The 21,840-nt window shown below is 36.3% G+C and overlaps 3 protein-coding genes across 3 annotated transcripts; all 3 read left to right on the forward strand.

Annotated features, from left to right (window-relative positions):
* Positions 1-173: 173 nt before the first annotated feature.
* LOC6649210 (protein kish) lies at positions 174-618 on the forward strand. The gene is made up of 3 exons (XM_002070888.3): positions 174-202; positions 259-368; positions 433-618. The coding sequence occupies exons 1-3, from the start codon at positions 200-202 to the stop codon at positions 536-538; spliced, it is 219 nt and encodes a 72-aa protein (XP_002070924.2). The 5' UTR covers positions 174-199; the 3' UTR covers positions 539-618.
* A 2,164-nt stretch (positions 619-2,782) lies between these two features.
* Positions 2,783-6,550, forward strand: LOC6649211 (folylpolyglutamate synthase, mitochondrial). The gene is made up of 5 exons (XM_002070889.4): positions 2,783-2,849; positions 3,139-3,536; positions 3,606-3,782; positions 4,944-5,782; positions 5,845-6,550. The coding sequence occupies exons 2-5, from the start codon at positions 3,222-3,224 to the stop codon at positions 6,263-6,265; spliced, it is 1,752 nt and encodes a 583-aa protein (XP_002070925.1). The 5' UTR covers positions 2,783-2,849; positions 3,139-3,221; the 3' UTR covers positions 6,266-6,550.
* Positions 6,551-9,028: 2,478 nt separating this feature from the next.
* LOC6649212 (NK1 transcription factor-related protein 2) lies at positions 9,029-17,816 on the forward strand. The gene is made up of 3 exons (XM_002070890.4): positions 9,029-9,220; positions 16,886-17,390; positions 17,456-17,816. The coding sequence occupies exons 1-3, from the start codon at positions 9,148-9,150 to the stop codon at positions 17,709-17,711; spliced, it is 834 nt and encodes a 277-aa protein (XP_002070926.2). The 5' UTR covers positions 9,029-9,147; the 3' UTR covers positions 17,712-17,816.
* The last annotated feature ends 4,024 nt before the right edge of the window (positions 17,817-21,840 follow it).

Here is a 21,840-nt window from a genome sequence, read left to right on the forward strand (position 1 = left end):
TGATAGTAATTGTAATTTAATCGATATCTCATTCAGAAAGTACCTATCGATAGTGCCTGAATTGCGTATTCGATAACATATCTCAAATGTTACGTTCGCCTATCGATAATCGCCGACTGGCAACGTCATTAGCAGTTGTTGTTGTTATTATTTTTTGTTTTATTTTGTCCAGCTCAGTTGTAGTTAAAAAAAATACAAAATGGTTTGTATCTATTATTAGCATTGTTTGATTATTTATTAATTTTATGTTTACTTTAGAGCGCCCTTTTCAATTTCCAAAGTTTGTTGTCGGTGATATTGTTGCTCATATGCACTTGTGCTTACTTGCGGTCGCTCTTCCCCAGCATTATAGACCGGAACAAGACAGGGTAAGTGTAAAGAGTGCCATAGCAGTGTCGGCTTATCCTTAATTGTACCTTTCCTTTATTTTAGATTATTGGGTACATTTTGGAAACTAGCACGCATTGGAGAACGTAAATCACCTTGGATTGGTGCCGCCTGTGTAATAATGGCATTCACAGTCTTGTTCTGGAGCTAGAATGAAATTGTTAATAATAGACCATAGTTCTCAGCCTTTAAGCTAGCTAAACTGAAATTATAAGATTTTTGCATTTCCTATTATTATTGGTTTTCAATTGGCATACGTCCTTATAAAAACCTTAGGATATATGTACCACATATAGCGATTATTATTTATGTGGATGTGCTTACGTAGTACCCATACTTTTATAATAGAGGTGGACACAAGCCGGAATTTGCCTTTTTGTATATTTCTTGAGTAGAGATGGTTTATGCCAAACAAATTAACTGAAGTTAGCCAAAATGTTTGTTAATTCTACAATTTGCTAAACCAAACTTTTTCTTAAGGTTAGGTCAATATTTAAAATTTAGAAATGCATTCAATATTAAGCACAAAACTGGATTCAGCGGCCTAACCCAAAGCTGCCCGCAATCCTATCACGAAATTACATTTTCCAGCTTGTACCCACCGCGTCCCCGATGAAAACTAAAACCATGTCCACCTCTACTTTCTAACACTGGACTCGATTGTCGAAATTTATGCCTTAAATTTGTTAAAAAAAAAAAAAAACCTTAAGAAAACCGAAAATCTCTCGAATAATTCGTATTTAATGATGACAAGATGGTCCATAGGATGGAATTGCTGCATTGCCACTGCAGCCGCTTGAGGAGCCACTGTCTGGCCACTGCCATTATTAGACTCCTGGATTGGACGATTGTTGAGGCTCTCATGAAATTGAGGTGGCGGCGGTGCGGCAGCTCTCCCTCAGCCATAATGAGTCTGCAAAGGAGTCAAATAAACAAAAGAAAGACATCAATATAACTATGTCACATAAACCTTAATCATAGAACTATTGAAATTGAATTGAAATTCCTCATGGATGGCCAGCGGCAAGCCGGTTGCCCAAGCTGGGACTACTTGACCATCAGGGGTGATGGCGTTATTAGGACCACCCGGTTTCATGGGCAAATAGTTCATAAAATGAATTGCGGGCACAGGAATCACTGATGCCGCCGTGTCTTGGACAGAAGCACATGTGCCTACCTGTCGCTGATGGCGTTGCTGACAATTCGGTTCACGTTCACGTTCCTGAGTGGCGGCAAGAGGTTCCAACTGCAATTCCCCATCTTCTCGCAGTTGCTGATGATGATTCATACTATGATAGCAATGTATAGCAAATGGATAACTGCATACTTTGGAATTGACGTTGACAGCGATGGGGCAGAGTCCATGGACGGAATTCATCGGGTGACAATGGATGCATTGATTCATAAATGAAATATAATTAAACAACAATTATATATAATACGATTTGTGGGGGTTAGTGGGTGAGTTACGGATTTCGGAAATTACACAAATATTAATTATTAATTATTTTGAATAATTTTTGCCCCATTGTGTCTTGTCTTGTCTTGGCTCCGATCTGCAAAATAGATAGAAAGAAAGACATACACATAGCACGACAAATGAATAAGAAAGGACACAATTCAATAGAATGGAATGGAACTTAAATTTGAATTGGATTTTCTATAATACCTTAAAATCATAATTCTCCGGCGTATGAGTTAAAGCGTTTCGCCTCCTTACGCACATCATTCCAGGTAATTTATACAGATCGTTCAGTCTCTGAAAATTTTCCTGAGAATCCTTAACAATATAGAAAATAGCCCAGTTACTCCAACATACATACATAAGTGAAAAAAATATTAAGCGAAACAGGGGATACTGCCTACTATGTCCTTATATGACATCTCAACCATGGTTTCCAGAAGAAAGACACCTTCCATCGACTGGCAATCAGCGACACGCCTTTGACAAAAATACTTTATTTAAAATGAAATTTAAAAAGTACACAAATTGAACAAGTAACCCAACAACCATCCACATCACACTGCATATCACAGCAAACATCACAAATACGTCGATAGGTTTGCTCCGAAAATGTCGATTACGATAGGTTTTCGATAGGCTTGCTCCGATAATGTCGATTACCGTATAACAGTTTACAAGAAAGCAGTGGCGCAGTTTCTACTTGTATAACAGTTACAAAAGCAGTCGAAACGCAGATTGAGGAAATCAGGGGTGAAAACAGAGAAGAAAATCGGCAACAAAACAAGAAGCAAAAACGTGCTTTGGCAACCCTTGAGGTGACGGGACCTAGTCGAAGAGCACGCTATGAAAACAAAATCCACGTAATGGATAAGTGTGGAGGGCCATAAATAAATCAATTTAAAGATGAAAGCACTGGTTGACAAATTATGAGGCCGGTCAAGATGAAACTGCAATCGGTGTGAATTTCATGTACACATGCCGTTTCTTCTGAGCTTGGGTGTGTGTGTGTGTGTCTGTGTTGTGTACCGAGAGTTGCCAGCTTTTTCAGATTTTTTCTTTTATCCAGAAATGAAAATTATCGGAGTCGCAGCGCGATATTTCTAAAGCACCGTTATCTTTTGAAATGATTAGATATGTAAAAGCATGCTAATAATAATAATAAAATTATGTTTAGTTTTATTGGCGCATCTAATTGAGCGCGCCCCAGACATTCAGATTAAATCTTATCAATCCCTGGCAACTGGCATACATTGGCTCCAAAATAATGCTTTAATCTTCATTTCCAGATATTACATATATTAAAATCACGCTCACCCCCACAAACGCACCCACACGCACGGCCAGGTGGTACTCCCGCCGATAGTCGAGAATGCCGAATCGCAATATAAATGTGGTTACTCGTCAGCTATGGCGTTTAGTACGACAGAACCAGAAGCCCAGTTTATATACTGCTATGATCAGCAACGGCAGCAGCGCGACCATCAGCGATCCCCCAACGAGGATTGGCTCAAAGATTCCAATGGAATATGATACACATTCATATGCAACCGTTTTGGCCCACACAAAGCCAGCAACGTCTCCTCCAGCAGCGACAGTAGAAGATCTTATTTTCTATCCCAAAGGACATGCAAGTTCATATTTGAAAAAAAATCACAGTAAAGCTGATGTGAATAAAGCTTTTGAGGTAAAAGCATACATATAAAATTATGTAATATTATGTATAATTGTATTTTTGTTTCTTGCTCCATCATAGGAAGCCATTCAAGCACTGAACTCTCTGCAAAGCAATGACAATGCCATACGAAATTCCATACAAAATACTCGGATAAATACCAAAGAAGATACCATTAGGTATCTGGAGCGTAGTGGTTTACCATTGACCACAGTGGAGAAGTTGTCCTTCATACATGTAGCTGGAACCAAGGGCAAGGTAAGAGAATACTCCATTCAGCTCTGTATGTACATATGTCGCTTGTTGATAGTGCGTAACCGTGTGGAGTTTCTCCTCCCCCCCCCCCACTCTTCTCCCTTTGCCCATCGTCATCGATATAATTATGTATATTTGTTTTTGTTGAACTGGTTTCAACAGAAATAATAGCTGAAGGCCAGTCAAATTAACGGTTCTACTATTTCCAACAGGGCCGTCTTATTGTATGAAAAGGTTTCCAAAAGGGGGCGCTATGAAATCATATCTGTCCCATCATTGAAAGGTCATTGAACTTTGATAACTGATATACTGTGACATGGTTAGTGCATTCAAAATTACGGTTAAGAGATAACGTATGACGTAAAACGTAAAATCAAAAATTCGAAGAATTTATATTGCAGAATTTGACCTACTTCACATGCAGATTTATAGTTCAACATTTAAACATTAAAAAGGTTAAAACGTTAAAAGGGTGCGTTTAAAAACGATTTAAACAAATTTTAAAAATCTTTTCGTATATATAAAAAAGTAACTCTGAATGTTGAAACATTTACTTTTACTATGTAAGAACAAAAACAGAAAATGTTGGCGTTATTTTAATTTCAAAATATTTACATAAAAGTTAAAAAAAAGCTTTCTTATCTGTCGATTAATTTGTAGAAATCAATAATTTAGATTATGGATCGAACCTTCTTTGATTTAAACTTTAAGTTTTTTAATTTGGTAACTAATTTAAAATTAAAATCTATATTATGCCCAAAAGAATAGTATTATAGGTATATAGAAAAAACGTTCTGTTGAATGGCATGTTTTGGTTATCTATAGGAGATTAAACAAATTCTTAGATTATATGATATGCCGCCGAATTGGCTTAATGTTTTGGCACGTTCCGTCCCTGAGGGTTTAGTCTTGTTGTCTGTCCGTCCGTCTGTTCGTCCACTTTTCTATGCATAGCCGATAAGATTGTTTTAGTTTGGTTTGATTTCTGTTTTCATTTACTTCATTCGTTTCATTTATTAATGATAGATTGCGTTTGGCTTGTTTATGTACCGCCCTCCCGCCCCCCTTTCGTGTCTGTTCGTCTCTCTGTCTCTCCGGCTATGATTGTGAAATAAACTAATGTATATAGATTCTATATCATTTGCATTTTTGCTTTTATTAAAGGGCTCTACATGCGCTTTAGCTGAATCTCTATTGCGACATCATGGTGCCCACACTGGATTCTTTAGCTCACCACATATTATGCATACGAATGAACGGATACGGATCGATGGCCAACCAATGGACAAGGAGAAATTTACGAAATTATTCTGGAAGGTCTATAATCGATTGAAGGAGCAGAGTGAACATGAAACTGATATGCCGGCATATTTCAAATTCCTAACCATATTGTGTTTTCATGCCTTTGTCGAGGAGCAAGTCGATGTGGCCATACTGGAGGTGGGAATTGGCGGTGAGCAAGATACCACCAATATAGTCCGCAATGTACGAACTGTGGGCATCACATCGCTGGGATTGGAGCACACCGAATTGCTTGGCAATACACTGCAGAAAATTGCATGGCAAAAGGCGGGCATAATTAAGCCAAATTCGCATGTCTATACCCATGTAACGCAACCGGAATGCCTTCAGGTGATACGTGATCGTGCGTCCGATAATCAGGCCACTGTCCATGAGGTGCCACGAATGGAAGACTATTTCCATTATAATCTGCAAGATAAATATTTGGATAGCTTTCATAATACAATACTTCTGAATGGATCTCTGGCCATACAATTGGTCTACGATTGGTTGGATCAGACCGAAGGTCCCCTGCATCGTGCCCATAAACCAAATGAGACAAAAATGTGTCCAGAAGTGTTAATGGGTCTCAGGAATACCCATTGGCCAGGTCGCTGTCAATTGGTTGAGTTCCATAATATGCGTTTACATTTTGATGGGGCACACACGCCGGAGAGTATGAAAATTTGCACGGATTGGTTCCAAACAAGCACAAGTCACAAGTGAGTCCAATTAGTTTCAATTAATCACTAATTACTTACTAATTCCCTAATTCCTTATGCAGCTCGAATCCAAAGATTTTGATATTCAATCGCACTGGCGACACAGATCCCATAGAAATGTTGCAAATACTTCAAAACGCTTGCCGCTTCGATCTCGCCTGCTTTGTTCCCAATCTTGCCACCACGAATCCCAATAGACCCAGTCAGGTGATGGTGCGCTACAGTGGCGAATATCAAATAACTCGTGCCCATGCCATTGCCAAAACGTGGCAGAAGCTCAGCGAGGCGAGTAAACAAACTAACACAGTCCTTGTACACGTTAGCCTATGGGATGCCTTCCTTGATATACGAGAACGTTATGGCATCGAAACGAACTTGGATATTCTCATTACGGGCTCCATTCATTTGCTGGGTGCTGCAATTTCGGCTTTGGATCAATTGCATGGGGCTAACAATGATCGGCCATCAAATGGACACAAGTGAAGCCAGTTCGGAACCAAATACTAAGAGCTTCAATAAAATATAACATAATTGGACGCTAATATAATTTATATACATATGTACTTATATACTGTTATGTACTTACATATATTTTTTTTTTATAGTCATTTATATACATATATATAAAATGATTAGAAACTGAATGTTATACACACATATCAAGATTGAAATGTATTGAGGCTTGCTTTTAATAATTTGTTATGTGTTCAAATTGTAAAGTACTTAATGATCTGCCTAGCTAATAAATAACAATCACATATGTATGTGTACAAATGAAAAAAAAAACATTTTCATTTGAATCGCTTATCAGAGATATGTATGTTTATGGACTGCAAATGTGTGTCTGTGTCTGGCAATTGTAAATTAAGACACGAGCCTATGAAATTTTTTATTATTTTTATTTGTTTAAGTGAAATAAACATAAACATTCTACGTAATATGAAGACTAATTAACGCAAAGACTCGAATTTTGTCACAAGCAATATGAGAATCAACATATGTATTGTGGGTTCTATCTAAATTTGTATACCCTTGCATAAAGGGTATATTACATTTCAGTCAGTATACAGTAATTGGCCATATAAAGCATATATATTCTTGATAAACACGACGAGACAACTTCGTATACCCATGATCGTCCGTCTGTCTGTCTGTATTAGAGCAAACTCCACCATGCATGTTAGCTTCTGTAAATGGCACGGGTTGTATACCTCGAATTCAGACGGATCGGACCACTATGTCATATAGCTCCCATACAAAGGGAAAACTAATGAATAGTGACTATTCTCAATAACTATGTTATTTTTCAATCTATTTTCATGAAATTTAATATATTTCTTCTGTACCTAATTTAATCAAGATCGGGTGACTATATCATACACCTCCCATAGATACGAACGGTCAAAAACTGTGACTTTTATAAATACCTCTATTTATTTGTTAGTTTAATATACTTAATAATGATGGAGATCGGGTGACTATATCAAATAGCTTCCATAGAAACCATCCTATCGAAAAGAGTGTTTATCAATAATTTCGTTACTTTTGATGCGATTGTCCTAAAATTAAATATTTCTTTAATATATAGTTTAATAAAGCTGTTAATAACTATGCCAAATTACATCAAGATCGGGTTACTATATCACATAGCAGTGTTATATATATACGATGAAATGCCAGGCTACAGGCGCCGCATTGCTCCAACCTAAGATTGTAGGCCTGAGATTGTGGTGAATATTGGACTTTTTAGATAAAACGTTTTTTTCACTTTAAAGAGTCTAGGTAAAGAGAAAGAACTAAAGAAAAACCTGTAAGGGTATAGAAATTTCGGCATGGCCGAAATTTATGTCCGGCCGACTTGTTTTTTTTTCAATTGCATACTTTTCAGCCGTCGCTTTGGATGGTCTCTGGCACAGAATTCATATTCAGGATTGTACAGGAATATTAATTGCTGGCTTCGTTTTAGGGGTGGTCACACTTGGTCTTTAAATGGAAAATAAGCAAATATTAACAAGAACATGGAGGTGAAGATTGTGCAGCTTATCCGGGCCTTCCGGGACGAATCAGCAGTCCGTCTCTGGTCTAAACAGCAGATCTTTTCATACGGGTGGGCTGCATGCTGTAGTCCAGCTCATTGTCATGGATTTCCAGCCAGAAGCGTTACCAAATGCCATACCTCCGTATTTTGTACTTAACTGGGATGTTGAGGTCTCTGTGGACGACTGGAGTCAAAACATACTCCGGACAGGACTCAAAAATGGGTGAATCCTTAAAACTTGTTGGGAATTTCCGTAGATCGAAATGTTGATTGTATTGAAGGCAGTTCCAACTCGAAGAACTGAACGAAATTCAAACATTTCCAAGCACACAAAACGACCAAACAAACAAAAAAAGAAGAAACTGTCCTTTTCCGACGGCTCTTGATTGGACTGGATTTGGACGCACTCTGAAGCTATTAACGGACGGAACATCAATGCGACGACAATCACGGATGCTGAATGCTGCTGCAATGGCAGACCGAATGCATTCGCAAGAAGCCACAAACGAAAATGAGAGAAAAAGGGGAGTAGAAAATGATTGTATTTAGGGGTTGCAACGGCCAATGTTGGCTGAGCCAATGGTAAGCTGGCAACCCTGCGTGGGTGGCGAAAAGCTAGTGCGTGTGTAAGCAGGACAGCATGAGTTAGAATGCGACAGCATGCAGGGGTATGATGCCTAAAAACAAAATGGCTAACGCTCTGAGCGGAAGTCCTGTGTGCGAGCGAGATGGTTAAACTGCTGGTAACTGATTAAATAACGGTTAAATGGCATGTTAACGTTAAGGCCGACTGCCGACTGTGAGCGCTAAACTGTCTCGTTTACAGCAACAAATCCGCGTAATTCACTTCTTTTATTTTCGTTTCGCTGCAAGTGTGAGTGTGACAACGAGCGAGAGAGACAGAGAGAGAGAAACACAGCGAGAGGAGGAGAAGAGGAAGAGAGTCCTGGCATCTATGCTAAAAGGATTAATAAACGTTCATCATTTCACATTTTCAGTTGTTCATTTGACGCAGCGCTTAACGGTTCAGCTGCCGTTTGCCTCGATTTTCGCTGGTTTTTTTTTTGGATTCGTCAAACATTTTAATTGCAATCGCAATTAACTGGTTCGAAAAATGTTTAAACATTTACCAAGAGATACATATATATGTATGTAGTTGTAGTAGTAATAGTAGTACATGTATCAATGCGTTTTTGTTTATGTGTCAATGTCAAGTGACAATGCTAACAATATTATTGATTTAAAATCCATAAAAATATCTAAAAACATTACTTGAGAATTTTCGTAAAAAAATTAAGAAAAATTATAAAAATATATATAGAAAAAAATGCAAAGTTCAAAATCATTTCTAATACGCGATCTCTTGGGTGATCTAATTAATCGACGTCAAACGGATTCGGGTGAGTTGGGCTAAAATGGTTTTTCTTTTATCATCGAAAGCTATATGGATGTACTTACTATCAGGATCCTATTGAGCCATAAAAGGAAACAATTTGTATCATATATATATCTGTTGTAGTTTCTTTCATTTTCCTGAAAATGACCTTGATAGGAAACATTCTTTTCTGGATTAAGTAAGAACCCTATAAGATCTTTATATGTGGTTCTGTCAAGTTCATGGCATTATATTTATTTATCTAGTAACTCAAATTTAATTAGAAAGTTTAATTTTAGTAGCGATCTATTAAGAGGAGCATCAAGAAAGTTCCTTTTTAGGACTAGATTATATGTCCATAGAAAACTTTGGTGGAATATTAAATTTATAATCAATAATTCTTTCAAATTATAAGCTAAAGATTGCAAATTAAATCGGATAACTATGTAATATTGACCACTTAGGAAACATTGGTTACCATAAGAGGCAGTGGCGGTGACCCAAGGGGGTCAATTTCGACTTTTTAACTCTTTAATAATTTCTTCCTATAAAAAATCGTCAAATTTTCTAAAAATGTGCAAAATCGTTAGGTCTCTTCCAAAATAAAATCTTTACTCTATAAAAACGGCTACAGAATACATTTAAAAGGACTTCTAAGACATTTGGTACTAATTAGTTATAGAAATGAATGAGTACTCAGTACCCAGTGAGTACTCATATTTTAAAGTACCAAAATAAGCAGATGAAACTTTCATGCACGGATACAGCAATGAAGTCCCAGGACTTCAGGACCTCAGGGGTCTGGACACCCTCCAAATATCAGTATTTCGAATAATTCTTAACTTTGTTGCGGCAGATCGGTTATACTGATAAATCCTCATACTATTAAAATGCCTTTATAGCTAAATTACTGATTACATTGAGCTGATATTTTCTTGATCCGTTCATCGAAAAATACAGTATTTAACCTATTCAAATTTTGTTTTTCTTAGCGGTGTTTTTTTGAGCTTTCTTAGTTTTTATACCCTTATAAAGAAGGCAATATCAAATTCATCAGATAACCCAAATGTAGGTTAAGTTTTATTCAACTTTTCCCCATATCAAGCAATAAGAGGAAAATAACTGAAAAGGCAGTCCACGGTAGATGAGTTGTCTAAACGGCCCAGTCAATTAGGCAACTGAACAACGAGGATTCGGGTTCGAATCACAGGCTAGTGGATGGAGTTCTTGGTTTTTCCCTAAGCCGAAGTCCATAGTTAGGTTGAAAGGTCACAACTATATCCTATACTGACTGATAATAATAATATTAACACACAAAAAAAGCTTGAAAATATGATTTTCAAACGTTTTGAATTTTAACTTATGAAACGGAGTTCAGTCCGACATGGTTACAGCTTCTTAGGATTACATAATCCGTAGAATGCCGGCTAAAACGATAATCAAGGGGGCGGTATAACGGAAAGAAAGAATTATATTTGTTTTTTCTTATTTCATTTTAATACCATTATACATAGAGGGGTCAGAGAAGGAGACGTCTCCGACGCTATAAAATGTATATATATTCTTGATCAGCATGAGAAGATGAGTCCGTCTGTGCATTTGTGCGTATTAAGTTCCCGTAATCAATTAGAAAGCAACTGAAATGCAACTTGATATGGAAGCTTTTAATGGCTTAATAGGTGAGATCAAATTTCACAACTCGTAGGATCGGACTACTATATCATTTAGCTGCCAAAGAAACTATCGATCGTAAAGCTTTCTTATCTTAGTAAGAAAATTCTCATAATATTAAGAAAAATCGAATGAAATACAAAAACATTTGAAAGCAAAACTTATTCAACAGAATTTATCAAAGGAAATATAAATTTTGGATGAATATAGAAAATATTTTCGGGGAGGATATATTAGTAATTTTTATTTGTCGATATTACCTATACCTTTATAAAGATTCAACTGGTTGGGGATATAAAAAGACGACATTCACATTTTGGCGGGTTGTTCAGACCCTCCAACCTCTCTCTTCTGGATCTATCAATCGTTTTTCGTTTTATACCTAAGTGTGAATAGATTCTTGGTTTCATTCATACATTTTCATGGATAATCGAATGTCTAGAATTCAAAAATAAGTGCTCAATAACGAGATTTGAATGTTAAACTATTACTACTACTAAAACTAGGAACTAAATAAATTGAACAAGAAGTGGTGGGCATGTGATTTTTTGATTCTTCACATTGTTCATTACTTCCCTTTTTGTCGATATATCCACAAGAAACGTTCTGATTTCTTTTGTCTGACCAATTAGTCCTTATTGTGGGATATCATTTCAATCTGACTCACACTTTGCTTTGATCTTGACGGATTGAGTGGAGCGGGGGGTACTCAGTATAAAGTTGTACAACAAATTGTCCTATTGCCCCGTTGGCATTTAAATCTCACACCTCGCCTCAATTATGACAGTGAAAACTTTTAACAGCAAAATGCAAATAGAGGAACGTACGGAGCACGGGCCATGTACGGCGGGGTGAGGGTGGCACTGGCATAGAAAGAAGAAAGGGTCTCGGATTAGCAAAACAAGGGAAAACAACAACGCTTGGGGCAATAATTTAATTGTCTTGATATTGTTGTTGGTTTTCGTCTCGTCCGTAACGTACGCCCTAACAATTTGTCACGTACGAACACTTTGATTGTTTAGCAGTGGAAAACAGTTGACAATAAGGCAAAAAAAAGGATGTTGTCTCCCTTTGGGTACCTTAGGCAATCTGTGTGGATATGTGTTAGTCCTTCTAATTATGCATTACATTAAATAATGTTTAGCTCAACAATTACAACTATTTAGGGACTAATTGTTAGCAGTTAAATAACTAAAAAAAACGCAAAAGTGAAAACTGTTTTGGCTACTGTGTGTGTGAGTGTGTGGGTTGTGGGATGCCCTCATCGTGATCCTTAAGTGATCGTTATCTTATATACATAAGAAAGAGATTCTACGGTGCGTCAATTTATTGTATAAGGTGGAGTCCTTTAAAATCATTTCCTTTCAATAGATTCAACTTTCCTCGGCCTACTTTCTCCATATTTCAGTCTCTCTGTAGTCAAGTTCTTTCATTTAGTTATTTTTTTAACTGACTTCTTCAAGGTGCTTTAAGCTGAGAGTATTTAAATATGAAACACAACTTAACTAAATACAAGAGTTATATCTATGTATATATGTTTTATTATATCATATTACCATCGTGATCTCAGGAACTATATAAGATAGAGCTAACAAATTTGGTATGTAGATCAGTGCCGGATTAAACAAGCGCATGGCCAAAATTTCAAAGCAATTAAAAACACAAAATTAAGTTTTTAGCGTCTTAATGCCAAGTAGGAAATCTTTTTCTCATGATAAAGTGAAAATCGAACAAAAACTACGGATTCGCAAAGATAACGACCTTTTACAATGTTGTAAACATAAATTGTTGGCCAATCTATCATTTTTCAGGCGGTATTTCTAACCGATTTCAAAAAGTTATATCTTAATTAAGTCGCAAATTAGCATATTTTAAAACGGCATCAAGGACTTAATGATAAACCTGGTTTTCTACATTTAAATGCAGATTAATCAAATCAAAAGTTAAGATGAATCAGACCTTTATAAAATCAATGTTTATATTCGAATACATTGCTATTCTTAAGCTTTTTTTTTTGTCACTTTTGAAACTTCATAATTAAATTCACTAAATTTGACTTAATTGACCAACTTGACCAAAATTGAATTTAAAAAAAAAATATATTATTTTCAAAAATCAGTTAAAATTTAGTTACAGATTACGAGTTTTTAAAAACTCTTCCGAATTCTTGAAATCAAATTTTTGTTAATTTACCGTAATGTATTTTAGTAAATATCAAAATTAAATTTGAAAAGCATAAAAAAGCTAGATATAACTTTTAGAAATCTGTAATAAATTTGACAAAATTAAAGATTTGCAAAAGGATTTGCTAAGAATATTTCACATTCAATCAAAACTTTTTTTTTTTAGCGCTCTGAAATTGTGTGCCCACCTAGCATATATTAATACCGCTATAGGGCTAATCCGGCACTGATTACATATATTCAAATTCTACGTACCAACCCAAAAATTCACTTCACTTTTTGACGCGATTTTTGTTGTGCCTTTGGAAAAAGAATGTTCCCACAATGTTTCTCAAAATAATATTCGAAAATAAAAAAATATTGTTAACGTTATGTTTATTTCACTAAAGTTATCAAAATAACATAGCTAGACGTAAAAATAATTTGTATTGGGAACATTTTAAACGATGAAGCAATTATCATATATTTATCAAAGGAAAAGAAGTTTTGCCTCTAAAAGGATATTTAGGGATGTCCTGACTATATCGACTATATAGGATTATTGAAATTTCTTTGGATTTGAATCTATATACATAAATTTCATTTTCAAGGTAGTTCTTTAATTTTCTTTTAATTATGATGGTTATTTAGTTGATTTCTATAATTCTGGAATTAATAGGGTTTACTCTGTGATTTTGAATCAGAACAGTCCTATCAGAAGAGTTTTAAATAACAATGAAAATATAACTAAAAGATACAAACTCTACTTTCGTTTTACTTTTGAATAGAAACAGAGATTCAGCTGCAGTCCTTTTTGACTCTATACGTTTAAGGCTTTCTGAGTTTAAACGGGTCCTTTGACTTTAGAAAACTTAGCACTTACAATTAGACCTTTAAGACTTATCTTGAGAACTAAACTGCTCTCTCAATAAAATTGAGTATGTGATTTTAAATATAAACAAAAACGAATGTGTCCTTTAACATAAGAACTGTGGAGGGTTCACCTTGAGATGGTAACTTGCTTAACCTTCGAACAAGGATAACTCTTAACTAGAACAACAGGAATGCTGAAAATAAATTTTTTAACGTCTTACCAATCTGTGTCTAATTGGAAAATACATATGTATGTGGTAACTGTCAAAGTTCTTCTTGACTGAGAAGTTGTCTTCTATAATCGACCTTAAATTGCTCGCACATGTCGGTTTATTTTATTTTTCTTCTGTTTGTTCGTATATATATATATATATCTCACAGTTCAAGTGCCTATTAAATGGCAATTGTGTCGCAAATTGATACGACGTGACTTTTCAGCAAAAGAAAGAAATCACTCGAGACGCCGACAGCCCACTCTCTTCCCCGTCCTTGTCCCTGCCCGCGCAAGGACTCACTCCCTCCCTGTTTGGCTTGATATAAATAGAAGGGCAAAACCCATTTGGGGTTAAAAAAAATGAGAAATATAAAAATAATTTCCGCCGCAAACAAAATCAAAATCGGAATCGGAGTCCTTGCTGGGCGAGCACACGTGAGCGCCTGTAGCGCCAGTGAAACCGAATGCATGTGAAGATGAGATTCGTTGGTGGATGGTTTCTTTCAAAATCAAAAAGGAAATCCAACAAATTCCAATAGGAAACAATTGAGAATGCGTGAGAGAGACAAAGAGAGAGAGCGGGAGAGCGAGCGGACATAAGGACACGTGAATTTAATCAGGCTGCCCCGCAGTGTTCTCCAGTTATATAAAGGATATGCGCGACGGATATATAAATAACAAGTTGATTGTGGGCAATGTGGGAAATGTCTTTTTTAATGGACCAACGCCCACTTCACTCAGAACTCTTTTGGATTCGCTTCGACCAGAATGATGTGTGTGGAGCGTTGTCTTTGCTCACCGCAGGATAATGAAATTCGATTGAAAAGTGGCTGCACGCGTAACATCCTTAAGCCACAGACCACCGACCAAAAAACGCATTAATGCCACGCTGCGTTCATTCTAAAGAAGATGAAGAAGAAGATGGCCACGTGAAGAGTAGCAAGTGAACCACAAAAAAAAAACCAACTCAACCAAATTGATCAATCCTGTATATTATATATTAATGATGACTTCAATTTGAGCACGACAACCAAAAATTAAATGCCTTAATACAGATCGTTGCCCATTAGAAACCTTTTATCACCTCCCCATAAGCCGTTTTGAAGTCACTCAGTTACTCATAGGGCGAAATGGTATATTAAAGTCACCAAAATGATTGTCACAGGCAGAAGGAAGCTTTTGCGACCTCATAAAGTATATACAGTGGTGGTCACTAGTCTAACAAGGTTTTCATTCTGATTTTCCCAAGTGACTACATGAAGAAATTATTTGAGTAATTTGTTGGTTAATGTATTTAGATGATGACCCGTAATTATCATGTTTCCTTTCCCCGATTTTTCTAGAGGTGAATTTTAACAAAAAAGCCTTCATATACGGTTCGACATGTTTTGTTCTAGAATGTCTTATATTAAAGTTACACTTACGTACCATTTGAAGCAGTTAAAAATCTGGAAAAACCTAGAATTAATTGCTTACTATAAATGTTTAATTTATCTCGATCATTTGTTTTTTGACCAATCGAAATTTTGGGTTTTTGTTTGTAATTCTTGGGACATTTTGTCCTGACTTCGTGTTACGACACTAATTCATACTAAAGTACATACCAATGGAAGTAAATTGAATTTCCTGTCAAATGAGACGCAGAGTATTTATAGATTTTAATATAGATTTAAATGTAATTATGTTCTGATTTTACTCTACTCTATTTGATTTTTTTTCCTTTTGCCTAAAGCATTTTGGGAACTTTTGGAAACAAATACTCACGTTTTTCATACTTAAGTCTCACAATGGTATAAAATTCAATTTATAAATGATAATTTTAAGTATGTATTTATTCTCTCTGCTTGTTCAAGTTTTATTAGGATTTTATTTTGTGAAAAGCCAACATAGTTTAATAAATAAAATGTTAGGAATAAGTATGTGGATGCAAAACTTCCAAACCAATGGGAATTTAATTTAAGTGAAAAACTGATTTCAACCAAAATGCATTTGCCTTCTTATTTCTCCGCATACTCCAATAGTAACAATGGACTCTTATGTAGGGTATCAAATTGTTTCAATTTAGTTGTTACGAAAAGTGAAATAATGCAAAATTAAATCGTCTAAGAAAAAAAGACTTAAGACTGTGCCGAAAAATTTTCCCAGAAAAAATGTCCTAGAATTGTGATAATATATTTGTTGGCTAACGGCTGCACCCTTGCGGAGCCCCAAACTGCTCGCTTTATATGATGCGGCCTTCGGATGATTTCCACCGTGGCGGCTTTGAGGCACTTGCGATTTGGAAGGAATGAGATGACCAGGCTGACTTCAATCCAGTTGCTTTATTTTCTTAACCTAAAACTATAGTACAATTGTCGGCGGGCACAGAAGGTGCAACCGCATCGAACGAGATTAATTTCAAGAGTAAAATTCATTGTATTGACATTCCCAGATCTACCCATGCTGGTTCTATCAAATTTAATCAAAATCGGCTAACCATATACTCTGCAGGTGTCCTACAAATACACGATAAACTGGTATAAGTTTGTATGCCTTTATTGGCAAAAATCGACTATGTAGAAAAAATGTTTTTTTTTTAAGGAAAAACTAACTGAATAATGCCTAGAACTTTTAGGATTTGTTTTCTTTCTCATTTAAAAAAATCTGATCTACGGGAAAATGATTGTAGATGGGTTCGATTTTTTCTATCATACAATTTTGTTTTATTTCCCCATTTCCTTATTTCATAATTTGTGCTTACGTTTTTTTATATGCTTCTTCCATCCCACAGAAATCGAGTTGTCCAATGACGAATCGGATATCGATATCGAGGATCGTTCCACTCCGGATTCAACTGCACTAGGATGTCCGCCGGATCTTCTGCTTTCGCATCATCATCACTATGATGAGTCCAGTGTGGAGTCGTGTGGTACGGCCACCCCGGGACCAGTATCGGGGCCCGGCTTGAATGCAGTAGCCGCCGCCGCCGGAGTAGCTGCTGGTCTGTTGGCTGCTGCGGCCAATGGCAATGGGGATTCGGGCGGCAATGCCGGCAGCCTAGTAGGAGGTTCTAGTGGTGGCTCCGGTAGCGTTAGTTATGCGGAACACAAGCTTCAACTGAGCAAAAGTGGACGAAAGCCACGACGCAGGCGCACTGCATTTACCCATGCCCAGTTGGCTTATTTGGAGCGCAAATTTCGTTGCCAGAAATACTTAAGTGTGGCAGATCGCAGCGATGTGGCCGAAACATTGAATTTGTCTGAAACCCAAGTGAAAACTTGGTATCAGAATCGACGGTGAGTAGCAGTAGCAATCGATTGTAAATCCAATCTAATCTCTTTCTCCTCTCTCTTGTGATCAGCACCAAATGGAAGCGACAGAATCAATTGCGTTTGGAGCAGCTGCGTCATCAGGCCACCCTGGAGAAGGACTTTGTAGTGCAGGATAGTGGAGCTGGTGGTGGCCTTGGTGGTTGTTGTCCCACTGGTCTAACAAATTCGTTTAGTGCAGCTGCCGCGGCTGCTGCTGCTGCCAGCAATCCGTGCAACTTCTTAACGTCTGCCGCAGCGGCAGCCATTTTCCGTAATGTGGGCTATGTACATGGATGTCCCATGTAGGCGTGGTAACGCGATGCTGCCCCAAATACCTCAATTCCCAAATATTCTTTAATTGAAAACTATTACAAACCACAAGCCATGTAAATATAACGATAACAATAATTATTTTTTCTGTTTTTTTTGTTCCTTAGTTTTCATTTATTTGTTTCGTGTGCAATAACAAAAGTGTGTTATCACAAAAATCGTACCCGATATTCATAACTATATATATATATATACTTACATATATATATTTATTTAATTATATTAATAAGCCTAGTCTAATTCAATTGTAATATAAAACAATAATAATAACAAGAAAAACATGTTTTTTTCCCCCCGAAAAAAAGAAATACATATACATAATGTGTGGCATACTTCTGGGCGTCTTTTTTGGGCTTAAGGGCAAGGATCAACGCAGTACAATAAACTAATCTGCATTCTAAAAAATTTTCGATTTTATAGGCACATCGTTCTATGTCAAGATCAAATTTCGGATTAAGAATATGAAGATCGCAATTTCACTCAATTATTTTTGAATTTTTTTTATTTTAAGTAAAATTATGACCAATTTTTTGACCCTAAAATAAGAGTAGTACAAAAAAATGCAACTTATATAATACCAAATTTTAAATTTACAAGTCTCGTAGGGTGTAACTTTTGGAGTCGGATCTAGGATTGTTAAACAAGGAAAGTGTGCCCTCTAAAGTATGCAACAATTTTAATAGGAGAGGATCAAATGTTCTAATGTGGGTCTAGGCTTGACTCCCTCCTAATTTGAATCTAAGCTTCGACTTTAAGGATTGTTGAATAAGGAAAAGGTGCCCTCTGAAGTATGCAACAAGCATGCGAACAAATTTAAAGAGTTGTTACGTAAATTTTGAGATTTTTAAAGAATTTGTAATTCCAAATTTGAAAAAAAAATGATAGATCTATCCTAAAAATTTGAACTATGCCAATTTCCTTTGACAAGCAGGTTTTTATATGCTTCAAACACAATGTCCTTAAATACAGTAGATTTCCCATATAAAAATCCTGATGATCTCTTCCCATCGTTAGTATAGTAATTAGTATAAAGTTTTACGTTTTGCCAACAATTTCACAAACGACAAAAACAAAAACAAAAAAAAAAACCAAGCCAAGCCAAACAAGGATTTGTAAATGAATGAAAATAAAAAAGGATACAACAATTTGCAGCTCTGTATAAAAGCTATGACATTTGAAGTTCATGCTTGAAAATCAACTTAAGCGAATCATACAAAACGTTATCAATTTGTCGCTATATAGCAAATAACCCAGAATAGACATTTACATACATATGTATACCTGCATGCATGTATATGTCTGTGCATATGTATTCTTATTCAACATCCATATTGTATATGCATATAACTTTTATAAAGAGGCAGGAAGAGTAGACAAGTGGATGTGCTTGGTTGAGGAGTGGGGGACGAATGGTGGGGTGGAGGGGGAATGTGGAGCAAGGAAAAGTAGAAGTCAAAGCAGCCAACCGGAAAACAAGCAACAACTCGCTATGCGCAATTATAACGGGCCACAGAAGCGCAAAAGTATAACGGGCCAACATATGCGAGCGAAAGGAATGGCAGTAGTGTACTGTTACATTTTCATGCACATTTAGCTCGCTAGAGATGCCGAGATACACACATACAGAGATACATAGATAGACAGATTGCGGTTATGCGGCTATGGTAGGTTTTGTAGGTGGTGGGGGAGGTGGTGTCAGGGTGAGAGTGGGCGGTAACAAGCACGCAAAAAGGACGAGAAATGTTTAGCCACAAATTGAATCTCGACGGTGAGTGAGTTAACGAGCAAACATTTTCCCCTCTCCCCATTTACTCTCTCACTCTTTCGCTCTCTCTCTCTTTATTTACATATATGTGAGCGGGTGTAGCGGGTGAGGAAGAGCAAGAACTTGCAGTTACCGTTGCCTAGTTCGAGTGGCTGCTGCAATGTTAAAGAGAGAACAGAACGCTAATTAAAAAACAAAAAAAGAAAAGAAAAAAAAACCGCCACAAGACACTTGAGGCAACGGAAAGAGAGATAGAAAGTAAAGGAAAGAAAAAAAGTATATATAGGAATACATCCAAAGAGAGAAAATTGGTAAAAGCCAACGAGGGTGGGGGGCGTCCCGTCCTCAACATGTTAACATTGCCATGAAATTGTCTATGAAATGTGAATGTAATTAAATGAATAAAATGCAACTGCCTTTCCACTAGCCCCCCTCCCTTCTCACTTTGTCTTTCTCCCCCTCTCTCTCTCTCTATCTATCCACATTTCATGCGGTTCATTTGCCTATCCATTGAAATTTCAATTGGATTTTTAATTGGTACATTTTACCTTTTACATTGCAATTTTATTCATATTTCAGTATACTTTTTATTTATTTTTTCTTCTCATTTCATATACTTTGTGCCCACAAAGACTAAAAGAAAAAAAAAATAGTATGCAAATGTATAGAAAAAGTTTTTTGAGCGCTTCGTTTGACGGCTTTCGTTCTTCCACTTTGATTTGTATTTATTAAATGAGTTAGTTAATGGATCAGATGGCCTTCTTCCTTTGCCAATTGCCACAATTCAAGCACAATAACTTGTGAAATAGATTCCCCCCATTAGACTGGAAATCGTATCATAGAAAAATGTGGAGAATAAACACATTTTTACGCTAAAAAATGTATATAATGTAAACAGATAGGGAAAATTTAGAATTAATTCAAGAATCAAATACTTAGCTACTTGTTACGGGTAAAAACTTTGGAAATAAAATAAAAATTATCATTCTGAAGGTTGACTATAACTTGTGTTTCATCTATTCGATCTTATTGAAATTTGGAGGTATAATGTTTTACAGCAAAAACTATCTTACTAGTAAATTTCATAAAGATATTTCAACTCCTTCACAGATTTTTTGTAGACCACTAAATGATATGGTCGCCCGATCTAGACGTTTTTCATAGTTTATCTCATCCAGGTTATAAGTTGCTTAACTACCAAGTTTCGTCCAAATAGCTTTCAAATTGACAGCGTGAAGGTGATTTGCACCTTATGGACGTATAGACGGATTCACGTACATATATGGATATATATTCTATTAGCTTCTAATGCTGAACAATGTATATACCTTATGTGAATTAGGATTTTACAAAATACTGTTTTCTAAAACTAGAGCGAATCCAAAAAAACCAAACCCAAAATAACCCTATAAAAGGATATGAATTACTTGGCCTGTTTTATTGATTAGCATGAAAAGAAGAGTCAATCTAGACGGATTATTAACCAGAATTCGGATTATAACAGATAAAGTCACTTAAAATTTTATTTATAAACATGCCTTCACATATTAAAGAAGTTGTCTTGGTGTGTGTGTGAAGGGCAAAAGGTTCGTACAATTGAAATTTAGATATAAATTTTATTTATATGAATATCTCTCTCAATTTAATGCATCGAATTTTCCTTTAACAATTACAGTAACCTCTCGCAATTTGAAATTGTTTTCCAAATTTATGGCAATTTGTGTAATTTCTTTCTCCTCTAGCCTGACTGAAAGTATAACGTGAACTTGTCATTATCCTTACAAAAATGACTTCAGGCTATTGCCGTCTCTCTGTCTCTGTCTCCCTGACTCTCTCCCCGGCTCGACGAGACCAACAACACTTGACTTCCGGCTGAGCCATTACAATCATCATCATCATCAACGTCAACGTCATGATTATCATTCCATAAATAATAATGCTAAAGTCAGAAATGGTCGTAATGCTTTGGGAAATGGTAGATGTTTGCCATATTGTGTGAAAATTGTTGTTGTCCTTGTTGTTCTTTGTCCAAGTGCAGTTTACAATTTGGTGGTTGCTCCCCGTTGGTTGGCAGTGGCTTTCGGTTTCATTTTATGATTAAAATGTTTGTCATTATCCGTTTGGAAAAATGTTGCAAATTGTGTTTGTGCCGCGGGCCGTGCCCCACTTGTACTTTGTTCATGTTGTTGGATGACTGACATATTATGCGCTTACGGTATTATTTATAATTTCCTTCACAGAAAATCTTTGCTACGCTTTGTTTTCCCCATTTCATCGTTATGAAATCAGATATCCTGAAGCTTTAGTCAAACCATTGTAAACAAAAACTGTGTGTAACAG

This window comes from Drosophila willistoni, unplaced genomic scaffold (assembly GCF_018902025.1).
Source record: "Drosophila willistoni isolate 14030-0811.24 unplaced genomic scaffold, UCI_dwil_1.1 Seg143.1, whole genome shotgun sequence".
NCBI lineage: Eukaryota > Metazoa > Arthropoda > Insecta > Diptera > Drosophilidae > Drosophila > Drosophila willistoni.